General features: G+C 37.5%; 1 protein-coding gene across 6 annotated transcripts in view; it reads left to right on the top strand.

The window, feature by feature from the left end:
• Nucleotides 1-12,444, top strand: part of LOC109061925 (sodium channel protein type 8 subunit alpha-like) — a 51,262-nt gene that overhangs the window by 6,810 nt on the left and 32,008 nt on the right. For 4 of the 6 annotated variants that reach the window (XM_042758534.1, XM_042758535.1, XM_042758532.1 and 1 more), the window contains exons 2-6: nucleotides 898-1,235; nucleotides 5,719-5,837; nucleotides 6,321-6,410; nucleotides 6,968-7,096; nucleotides 8,622-8,713. In XM_042758534.1, coding sequence (XP_042614468.1) covers nucleotides 954-1,235; nucleotides 5,719-5,837; nucleotides 6,321-6,410; nucleotides 6,968-7,096; nucleotides 8,622-8,713 — 712 coding nt within the window. In that variant the 5' untranslated portion in view covers nucleotides 898-953. Of the gene's footprint in view, nucleotides 1-897; nucleotides 1,236-5,718; nucleotides 5,838-6,320; nucleotides 6,411-6,967; nucleotides 7,097-8,621; nucleotides 8,714-8,955; nucleotides 9,048-12,444 lie in introns of all 6 variants that reach the window. The other 2 variants (XM_042758536.1, XM_042758531.1) reach the window with 1 other exon arrangement.

Genomic DNA, 12,444 nt, shown 5'->3' with positions numbered 1-12,444 from the left:
GTTCCAGTAAGAACATAATACATCACAAATGTGAAAAAGAAGAGTATTACTTAACAGTAATTTTGACTTTTAACTTGTTAAGACTACTGTCTTGAGCAGCTGGACATTTGCATGATGAGATGAACTCTTGTACAGCAAGAATCCTCCATTTTATATTGTCTGAGAAGAAAAAGCACAGCAGCCAGAAAGTGTTTAATCAGCATAGTGTGTCTAATGTATAACCTTAGTATTAAATGAGTAAAGTGGAGAGTTTGTGATCTGAGATCCACAAACATAAAATTAAATGTGGTGGTTTCAATCTGAACAATGACTTTACGTAATAAATCCGTAAGAGACAGATTCAATATGTTTGAATTGATTAAATGTTTAATATGTTGTTGTTTTTTTGGAATGGGCTTGATGACAGGGTTGATAAGGGCAGTAATGCAGTTATGACCTTACCCTCTAATGTACAGTCTCTCTGTCTCTCTCTCACGCACACGCACACACACACACGTACAGGTCCAGTGCGGCAGTGCATTTGGTATTATTCTGCTTGGTCATCTACTTCTTAATGGACGTAATGAGTGTGTGTGTGTCTGTGTGTGTGTGTGAGTGTAAGAGTGAGAAAAAGAGGATAACCAATAACACAGGCCACTGAAATCAATGGATAGTTAGCAAACACACACACACACACACACACACACACACACACACACACACACACACACACACACATACACACACACACACACACAAATATGCTTAAAAAGTAGAAATGTTTTGTGTTTGTTTTGTTTGTGTGGAATTATTTGCTTTGTTTAATGTAGTTTGAATTTTAATTTCTGTTCTTTTTCTTTCCTCATTGTTCCCTTTCTGCATCTGTCCGGGTACCTCCCTCTCCCCTCCTTTTGCTAGAGCTGGCTGTCCTGAATGGCTTCTAAATAAAGAAGACTCTGCTGCAGGATGACAATATGGCTGCGCAGCTGCTCGCACCTCCAGGCCCCGATAGCTTCAAGAGATTCACCCCAGAATCTTTGGCCAACATTGAGAAGCGCATCGCTGAGGAGAAGAAGAAGAAGCCTGTTAAGCCCAGATCTGATAGCAGTCACCGTGATGACGATGATGACAACAAACCGAAGCCCAACACTGACTTGGAAGCGGGGAAGAGCGTGCCCTTTATTTACGGGGACGTCCCTTCTAACATGTTGGCTGTGCCGCTGGAGGACTTGGACCCCTTCTATATGAACAAGAAAGTGAGTGAGCTTTGAGCCCATATCATCCCTGATAGAATTCATCCTCCATGCAGTTGGAATACAGTTTTCCTCACTATGATGAGTTAAGAAGTGTTCGGAATGCTTCGCTCTCCAGCATCTGGGAGAACGAAGGAAAGAGAGAGTGGTGGAAAGGTTTGGAAAAGTGCAGAGAGGATAATGAGTGGTGGCGATAGATGTTGGTGAATCAAACTTGCAAACTTATACATATGTTTGGATGGATGAACAGATTAGTTGATATAGTAACAAATAAGTGAGTAATTACAATTTCTTTAAAAAATAGGGTTAGTAAAATTTGTTGAGATTGATTTGTTGAAATTGAGGTTTCTCAACCAAAGTTCATTGACAACTAACAATTCGCAATATGATTTCCTCGCCCGTATTTTGGGTTAAAATGCATGTAATATTAAAGTTAAAGTTCACCCAAAAATGAAAATTCTGTCATCATTTACTCACCTAAACCTGTATGGGTTTTGTTCTTTTGTTGAACACAAAATAATATATTTGGGTAACCAAACAGTGGGTGGTCCATTAATTTCCAAAGTACGGAAAAAAATACTATGGAAGTCAATGGGGACTGCAACTGTTTGGTTATCCATAGTCTTCAAAATAATTTCTTTTACTTAAGAAACTCATACAGGTTTTGAACAACTTACGGGTATATTTACCTTTTGGGGAAACATCTTTAAAATCACACAAAAATTTGTAAACCAAAGATGTAAACCACATCAAATATAGATAGTGTTAGCTTGCTTGATGTAATGTGATTAAGTCCTAATATTGAATTTTAACATTTTAATTTTAACAAATCCTCGTCTGATCCTTTTTTTACTTATTTGAAATGGCATTGGGTAGTTCATACTGTTCATACTGAAATGATCAGTTTGGTAAACTGTGATCTTCCTGTGTCAGAATGTACAATATTCTCATGCTTTTAAGGTAAGGATACTTCTAATGTGTACAAACATTATTTGTTTGTTTAAATGTTTCCTATTCAATATCAACGGACAGAGTGGGTTTTGCTTATTGATTGTTAATTGATGTTGGTGGAGTCCCGGCCTGGAGATAGAGCTCTATGAGGTGGAGAATTAGGTGAATTAGGGCATGATAGTGATTAAAAATTATATATCAAAATTTTCAGTCATTTGAATATGTTCAGTACTTTAATATTTTGTATTTGCTATGAGATGACTTGTATGTTTTTTTCATCAGATATTGAAAATGTGTAAAGCAAATAAAATGCATAAAAATGTAAAATAATCAGTGTCTTACAAACAATTTTTATTAACGAACTCAAATTAACTTTTTATTTATACGCACCAGATTAAAAATACAAAGTAATAAATAATAGTTACATACAGTATTTTTTTACTAAAACAATATACATGCAAAATGCCAAATTTTTGATGGATGATGCAAACAAATCTTTGCATCTTTGATTTTTTAAATCAATTAATTCAAACAGGCAACTAAAACAGAACTGAATCAAACTCTAATAAGCTCTAATGCTGTGTTTGCTACTAAAGTTTAAATCAGAGATGCTACAACGTCTTTTTTTAATGTTCTCACTCTTAAAACAGAGATCCTACAGCATCTCTTTTTTTTGAATACTCACACTTGCAAGTTTTGAGATAAGAAAAGATTGTGAAATTAGTCTCAAAAGTGCATTGAGATCATTACAATATTCATTGTGTTGCACAGTATTCTCAAGTTTATATAATCAGCAAACTCATAGCAAATACAGAATGTTGAAAATATTTAACCTATTGCCAAGCTAATGTAAACACTTTACAAATAATGTACAAAATTTTCCCTGTGTGTGTGTGTATTCTCCTTATGATTAGTTGGTAAGAACTTTTCAGTGGCTTTTTAAATGCCATTAGCCTCAGTGTAGTTGGTGTGTATGTATGGGTAAAGGAGCGGTGCACCCACATCAGCACCTCCTTGTTGGTACACTAGAGGTATGTGTTACATAACCGAGAACAGTGTAGCATGTGTTATACAGTGGGAGTAGAGGAGATATTTTTGAGAGAAAATTAGTAGAGGAAACAGAATATTGGTCTTGTCTGTGTTTTTATCTTCTTTTGCACACTTCACCATAACCACCTCGCATTACCAGAAATAATGTGCATTGCTGCCAGCGTGTTCCATCCAGCATATTACATCCCCATTTCTGCCCTCCCTTCTCCTCTCCCTCTTGGCAGTGGTATTTTTTTGTTATAACTGCAGCTGCTGTGGTATACTCATGCTTTGTGGGGAAGGGTTAAAGTGAATAAAGAGATAAGAGGCATGCAAGGAAGAAGTGCAGAGTTGCAGTTCTGCTGGTCCCTTGAGAAGTGGGGTGAAAGAGACATTCAGATTATAACTTTATTTGCTCTCAAAAAGATGGATAGACACACAGATAGATGCATCTTGAAAGTTGTAAATGAAGACTGAAAAGTGTTGGTTAATGGTTGGATGGGGTGTTGGCCATTTGAGGCCTTACGGTAAGTGCATTCAGTGACGTCGAGTAGACCGGATGTACTTGGAGTTAAGTGCAACAGTGATGCTACAGTATATCCAGTTTTTCCACTATTGACCCCCCCACTTCTCCCTCCCTCCCTTCCTTATCCTCCTCCCCCGCACTAGTTCCCTCAGCTCTTGTCCACATCTTCATCTCTCTCTGGCTCTCTTCTCTGTAGATGATGAAATTTTCAGTAGCTTTGCAGCATATCACTTATGCTGTCAGAAGGAAAGACCAATAGTGTTGACATAAGGCTGTGATCACATGTACATGACCACTGAACTCCATGTTTTTGTAGCATGTTTAAGTTTTGCTCCTATGCATCATCTGCAAAATCGCTTACCTTTTATAGACACAAGGACAAAGGGTCGAAGTCACAGTTGAAACTATTTGTTATGATCATGGATTATTCGGATGGGACGGTTGAGGTTATGCGGCTGGATGAGTGCGTTGCTGGACTGTTAGACACTTGTACTTGTCACACTCATTTTAGCATAGTGATAAACAAGATGCTCATTAATGTGAAGATTTAAAGAAGATTAGAAAGATTTTTAGGCTAGGATACTGAGAGCTGCAGCTATGCCATTAGCAACGAGTGCAGCATTGTGAGAGTGGGAGCTCCCGCCAGCGGAGGAAGCCCACAGTCTGTCGCAGTGTGTGTGTCTGTGTGTGTGAGAGAGACTCTGGGGAAACCAGTGCTCAGTATTCAGTAACACATGGAGCCTTCTGGGCGGTTCACAGCTTTTGCTAGTGTGACAGTCTTTGGGATTTTGTGCCTCAGAATGACAGCTGTCTTCAGACGGAAGACGCAGCGTTTTCTGTCTGACATACGCTGTCTTTTAATTTATGATTTTGTTAAGCATGTTGTAGTGTTTGACATGATTAAATGCACAGACAGACACAGACAAACACAGTGAAAAAAGAGATAGATGTGAAGAAATATAGAGAGATAGGGAAACTCTGAGGTAAAGGTGCTCATTTTGTCCTCCTTCAGACAGCTGTCTATTTTTAATCTAATTAGATTTCAGGAAGATTCTCATCCGCTCATCTCTGTGGTGTTTCCTTGTGTGTGCGTAACTGTGGTGTTTTGTGCAACATCAATTATTCTATGTGTGTGATATCACAGGGCTGAAGAAATATTGTTCTAATCAGTATTTTGCCTTGTTTTCCAGTAGAAATCTCTAAAAAAAAATTATATCAACAATAATAAAAACATACTGAGGTTCATCCTAAAAAACAAGAAAGAAAAACTATTTACCAAATGGATAAGAAAAAAGGATAAGAAAAATAGTTGAAGATATGTAAAAACACAATTTTACTTCTTTGACATGAAGTCGTGTGTGTGTGTGTAACTTGGATTCATGTGGATTCCATGATGAGTACGTTGATGAAGATTCTCTGTCTCTTTTTTTCTTACATTATGCAGGATCAAAGGAGCTTTGCAGGGCTTTTGACCCATCTTCCTTCCTTCCTTCCTTCCCTCCCCCTCCCTCTCACTTTTCCCTGTTCCACACACACTATCTGGAGTCAGCACTTCTGCGTCTGATAGATCGCAGTGTTAGTGGTTAGCATTAGCGTTAGTATTACAGTCTGAGTTCCTGTAAGAGGTCCATCTCTTTGCCAGAGCTTACTGCAGTTGTCTTAGCTCCATTTGTGTAAATATATCCCTAGCTAGGTTTTAATGGGCTTGATTTAGAAATTAATTTTTATATTTTATTTTATTGTAGGAAGAAGTTGTGTGGGTGTTTTTGAATATTATATATATTTTGCAAGTTTGTGTTGAATACGGCTGTCATTTTTGGATAAATCCAAAGTTCTTGTCATGTTAACCTTTCATATATGTTGTTTATGGCCATTTCTCAACTTGAATGTCTATGCTGTCTCACCAAGCACCCTGACATATGTAACTAATATCTCTCCCTCTCTTTTCTCTTTTTTTCTGTTTCCTCTTTTTCTCTTCAGACCTTTATAGTGCTTAACAAAGGAAAAACTATCTTCCGTTTCAGTGCCACGCCCTCGTTATATATCATTAGTCCTTTTAGCCTATTCAGGCAAATAGCAATTAAAATTTTGATACACTCATATCCTTTTCAATGCTCCAAAAATTGTCCATGTTATTAATGATTTTCTTGTTAAAACTGCTTTCTAATCTGTGCTTAGTCTGTCTGTCTGAAATATGAGAACAGTGCTTTGTTGCATTTGTAGGATTTATTGAATTTATAAATTACACATTATCAGTTACACTCTATTATATGTAACATAGTGCATAATTTAACTATTTTAATTAAGTGTTCTGGGGCAAAAAAAGAGTTCTGAATTGTGCTGTGACACAGACAGTGATTTAAAGACCATTAATCATGTCGAGGCTAACAACATACTTCTTTCTTATGGAAAATAGTAAATGCCAATGTCCACAACCAACAATTTTTTGTGTGACCCCAGATTTTACTAGATAATTGTATGAAACTATTCACATTTTTATTAATGTCCCTATTTCCATTATAGTTTTGATATCTGAGGAATATTTATGACATTACCACAGGATTTCTTTAACTACTTCTTACAGTTTTCAGCATGATCATCATGTGTACAATTTTGACAAATTGTGTCTTCATGACATTCAGCAATCCTCCAGAATGGTCCAAACAAGTAGAGTAAGTATTCTAATCTATTCTATTGTATTCTATTCTAGTCTAGTCTTGTCTAATCTAGTCTATGTAGATTCTCTTTATCAAATGTGATTTTAAAATTGTGATTAATGTGCACAGATTTAATAATAACAGCAGTATAGCAAAAAGGGATAGAAGCCAAAGGTCAAAAATTTACACTGAGCACCAACCACTCCCGTATGAGCGCTGAAAAGCAGGGCTTATAATGTTAGTAGAGTAACAAGTTAATGACTGGCTAGGAGTGAGGAAAGGCTAAGGACAATGTAAGCTCCACTTGGAAATTTGGCCAGTCCAAAAAATTGCTGGGTCTATTTTGGGGTAACTGGGGGTAATGGAGTTTCATGGGAGTCCTTAACCAATGGTAAGCTCTGTTCCAAAACTCTGCTCTGTTCCTGATCCCATTGTGACAAGCACCGTGGGTGGAGGCGAGATAAATATTAGTTAAACAAACCATGTTTCATTTAATAATGAAAGTATCAATTAAAAATTAAATTCCAAACACACACTTATTTATATGCATTATTTTTTTTGAACTCTGTTAGATACACTTTCACAGGAATCTACACTTTCGAGTCACTCACAAAGATTGTGGCTCGAGGTTTCTGTATAGATGGCTTCACCTTCCTCAGAGACCCTTGGAACTGGCTGGATTTCATGGTCATCTCTATGGCGTAAGTATAATCCTGTTTTAATTCAAACAGTAATGAAACATTTAGATAATGTTGCATTCAAAATATGTTTTGCATGAAATAAGTTACATGTGCGTAAATCTTGTGTGCAGCATTGACTTTTAGGCTATAGAGGAGCTTTAGTTTGTGCCAACTAAGCAGTGGAGCAATATTATTAGGTAAAATGATTAGAAAATAAATAAATAAAAACACTATAGTGTTCCATCCTTTTCCTCTTTGCAGCTATTTGAAATGGACTCTTTGATTCAAATCAAGCTTCTCCACTGATTGTAGGGTAATTTTAGACCAACTTAAAGCCTGAAAGCTTTGAACATGCAAATTATTTAGTCTAGTAAACTGTTTACTTGTTTCATTGGTCTGAAGATGCATGGACAGTCTGAAATTCAGTGATTAATCAACACCATAGGATGACTTTTGAGCCTTGATGTCATGCTTGCACAAAAAAGTGTGTGTGGGCGAACGTGAGCGAGACAGAGGCTCTAATGTCCTGCCTCTCATAGGTGGTGTATGGGAGTTCAGTGCTCAAAGATGACAGTGTTTGTGCCTATACTTCTGTATATGTCTGTGTACATAATATATCATAACCCTCTTTCTTTCTAAACTTTAATTAATCTGTCCATCACTCCTTTTCTCTCCATATCTGCATTCATCCAGTTCTCTGGAGGGCAGCCGTTTTCTTCTTACATAAGACAACCCTTTCCCCTAAAAAGTAAAATGTTTAAATTGAGAATATGGTGAAATAATGACAAAACTACAAAAAAGAACAAGCCCCTTTCCTTTGGAATGAGCAAGTTGGGAGAGAATATGTTTGATTTTCCAGGAATAAAATGTATGTTGTGAATTCTGCTGTGTTTGACATAGTGAGAATCTGTTCATATTTGTTTGCGTTTACTTGCTGAAATCTTTAAAATGTTAAGGGTTCAATAGAAGTGAATCACTATGGACAGTATCTGTGTCATGCAGTCAGTTACCATAGCAAATAATTTCAACTTTAGACTGTAAAATCAAAGGAAAACTGTGTATACACTAATACAATTATAAGTCTATGAGGAAAGGCATTATACTGGAATAAGTGCCACAAGATTTAAATTCTTATGCTGGGATCACATCATGTTAGAATTACTGTAATTACGAGATAGCAACTCTTAAGATTGTAATTGGAGCTGTTCACATCCTCAACTTGAGAAATAAATGGTTTCTAAGGAAATTCTCATAACGCCGTGCTCGTGTGCTGTGGCAAATAATTTTATCGTTACATTAATCCACATGCAATTGCGAGTTCAACAAAAATGTGAATGTTTTTTTTTTTTTTTTCAGTCTTAAACTTGTAATTACAGTAATGCTGTGAAATATGGATCCTGGAATATTGTTTTAATGGGATGCATATATTTTTTCATCTCTTCCCTCACTGATTTTTCATCCTGTATCTCTTCTCCTTTCCATTCTCTCACTCTCCTCTCTCTCTCTCTCTCTCTCTTTGGTAACTATGTTGCGATCCATTCTGCAGGTATATTACAGAGTTTGTAAACCTAGGCAATGTGTCAGCTCTGCGCACATTCAGGGTGCTGAGGGCTTTGAAAACTGTTGCTGTGATCCCAGGTAAGTCCAGCATCCATCAGGGCCAACAGAGGGCGCCGCTCGCTGTCTCTCTTTTCACGCTCCTGTCTCTTCCTTCCTCCTCCGTTCATTTCTCTCTCTTCTCCCGTTAGACAGGCTTTGCGTGATGTCTTCCTCCCAGTTCAGTGGTGGTGCTGGTGGTAGTGGTGTGTTGTACGTGTTGTGGTGTTGTGTGTGTGTTGTGTCATGGTGTTTGTTCTGTGTGTGATCCTCCCTTGTTGCAGATATGTAACAGAGTTTGTGGACCTCGGGAATGTGTCAGCCCTGAGAACCTTCAGGGTTCTACGAGCTCTCAAAACTATTTCTGTCATACCAGGTGAGAACGCGTTTAAACACGAAGGCTGAGCTGCTTCCCACGCCGATGCAAACTATTATTATTACCAGTATTACTACTACTGTTATTATTTTTCTCTTAGTGGTTTTTTTCACTTGACTTGCTGTACTTTTTCAAGAGGATGCTGCTGGAAGAATACTTTCATTTATGTTCTATTTATGTTTTAATACACAAACGATCAAAAATGGTAGCGATACATTTTTGATAGGCTTTGCAGTCTGCAGTCAAATCATGGAAAAATTACATGCCCTTCCAGTAATCTGGGATTTAAAGGACTTTTTTTTTATTATTATTAAAAACTGCATTTGTCAATGGCAACTTGTTATAAATGTTGGCTGTTATAACAAAAAGTAGTGGGAATGGCTGAAATATGCATCTAGCCCTGCTGGAAAACCCATCTTAAGGTGCAAGCTGTGTTTTGTAACATGGTCACTAGTTTAGGTGGAATAACTGCTGGTGAGGACCTGACTGAGTTGGTATACCATCTTTGTCACGGTCCCTGCTGGTTAAAGGTGGTCAGGTGGGTTTATTGTTGGTCCAATATGGCTGACCAGATCAATTTAAGGAACTTGGACCAGTGAATGGCCAGTTTGGAAACCAGGTGCCATGTTTCGAACCACTGTAAGATGGTTTTAACTTGGGTTTGCAGTTGGGAGATCACATTTCCTAGTATGCAGTTTAGTACTCTAGTACAGTACACATAGACACAAAATGCAGTTCTTATTACACAACCCATATATATTAAAGGGGTCATATGATGCTTTTTTAAAGATTATTATTTTGTGTAACAGAATATGTTGACATGCTTTATGTTCAAAAAACACATTTTTCAAATACTGTACATTATTGTACCTCTGTGCCCTGCCTCTCTCAAACGCGTCGTTTTCTACAAAGTCCCTTCTTCTGACAAGCGCAGTCTGCTCTGATTGGCCAGCTGACCCAGTGCATTGTGATTGGCCGATCACCGCAAGCACTCGTCGGAAATGTAATGACCCTTTCCATAATCGCAAGCTTCATCTTTCAAAATAAATGTAAAGACAGTTAATAATGTCCTTAGTTTTAACACCAGTTCAAGCCCGAAAGGGGAACAGAGTCACGTGACAGTCACAGTGATGAAGCTCGTATGTGTTTGCAGTACACAAGCCACAGACGGTTAAGACAGCATACTTCCCTGTGTGTCTCTCTCTCTCTCTCTTTCTCTCTCTCTCTCTCTCTCTCTCTCTCTCTCTCACACACACACACACACACACACGCAACATGCAGATACTATTGGCAAAACTCTGCATTTGAGCATTCAATGGCAAATACTTAAACTAAGAACAAAACATACTTACAGTAGCTGATTCAGAAGCACCAGATTTTCATGGCAAAGTCAGAATTACCTCCTCTCCTAGGTTCACGAAACGGTCGTCCATAAAATGCGTTGCTGTTCTGTTTTAAGTAATCTTAAAGATTCCTAAATGCATCTACTTTCGGAAGGCCAATTAAAGTGCTTTTGCTTCCGCCTAGATACACACAGCATCTCCCTGACATGGCTGCTTCAACACTAACTGCGGTTACTGAAACCATGCCTTTTTTCTTTGCATGAACATCTGGGCGGCATTACGCAAATATTTCCACATAGTGACGTAGAGATGTGGGGGCGTGTTTGAATGAGCCATTTCAGGGGGGGGTGGCAGAGTCTTAACTTTGATAAAGAATATTTCTTTGGATATGAGACTTTAGTCTTTGCAACTTTACAGACCTTCTTCATGCACCAAGAGCTTGTAACACTCCATAGAGAAATGAAAAATTGAAATCGCATCATATGACCCCTTTAAAAAAATAATAAAAACTAAAAAAGGATTGCTGCTCTGTGTTCTATATTCAAAATGTCCAGCCTAAGAGTTATCGCATCATAGGACAGATGTCTTTTCTTTGTTATGTTGAGTTTTAGTTACAGTATCTTAAGCAGACAACATAAAACTCAACCTTATGACATCTTAGCCATAGAAACATTTAAATGTGCAATTCATATTGTTCAAAAAGCTGAAATAGTTTGTCTTGATGAACATCTCATCAGATTTGTTTAAAAGAAGCTGATGTGATGTGTCATGAAGCCAAGGTTTGTGGGTAGAGCACTCACTGAGACTGCCAAGCCTAGTTTGACACATTTTTGCTGCATGATGCTTTTGAAGACATCTGCTTTTTTAGTTTGTCTTTCTTTTATTCTGTTTTTATTTTTTGTATTTTTTTTTTTTAACAAATGGCCTCTAAATTTCCGCATCCTTTACACACATGTAGGTTTATATAATTTTTATCTTATTTTTTTTTGGTAAAATTACTGTTTTGTAGTTCCCTCCCTATTCTTATTTCAAATAACTCGGAGTGGAAAGTAAAACAGCGACATCAGAAGATTTGAGAAGATTTGTGTGTATGTATGCATTGTAGCAGGGGGAAGAAAAATCAGCAATTGCCAAGTTAACTCACTAGTTTCATTTGCAGACTTTATGAAAAATGCACATAATTACACCCACCTAAATTAAACACATTCACGTTCAGGATTGTCACATTATATCCATTGTTGTAGGCTTCACATGTGAGTATTTAGTTTAGAGAATGACTTTTTTTATTCACCTGGTTTCTCTCAGCTAAGAGATCAGATGGGATAAGAAGACAGGGTTACACATTCTCTGGACATGAACGATTGGTTAAACGGATATTGACACCATGGTGACAAAGCAAAGATGATGATGTTACTGCCTTCAGCCTTGGCGTTTAAATGACCTGCATGCCCTTCCTCCCCTTGCCTGTCCTCTTCTCTTCCTCTCTCTGTGCTGGCTCTCTGCATACTGTTTGTGTATGGCACCGCTCTCTTCAGGCAGTGTCCATTTTGCTGATATGTGTTGAATATTGTATGTGTGTTTATCTTTTAAAGAGTGCTCCTTGTGTCTCTCCAAGGTCCCTACACAACCTGTCTTTAGTAAAGAAAACTGTAAATGTGCACTTTTTGGAAATATTTTTGAGCATTAGCATCTACAGCATCCCGTTCATTATATTGGCTACCACTTCATTTGAAAGCCCTCTTACTTATAAGAAGGAAATAAATGTATGAATATATACACCAAATTTTGGAAGCTTTCTCTTTTTCTCTCAGATGAATTCCTACAGACATCAATGGAACTCGTATATTGAAACTTAAGAAAATGTTAACATTACTTTTCAATGGCTGGTTATTGCCCTATTAACAGTACTTTCTAGCATCACTACTGTTTGTATTGCTTATATTTAGGGTTAACACTGTCCTTCAGTGATTGTGCTACAGACTTGAATGATACATCAGATCATGTGTTTGTTGAGAAGAGGTGTGTTGTTACTTTCTGAGCAGTGAGATTTATGG

The sequence above is a fragment of the Cyprinus carpio genome, chromosome A6 (assembly GCF_018340385.1).
Source record: "Cyprinus carpio isolate SPL01 chromosome A6, ASM1834038v1, whole genome shotgun sequence".
NCBI lineage: Eukaryota > Metazoa > Chordata > Actinopteri > Cypriniformes > Cyprinidae > Cyprinus > Cyprinus carpio.
Note: the sequence above shows the minus strand (reverse complement) of the source record. Positions and strands in the feature narration are given on the sequence as shown.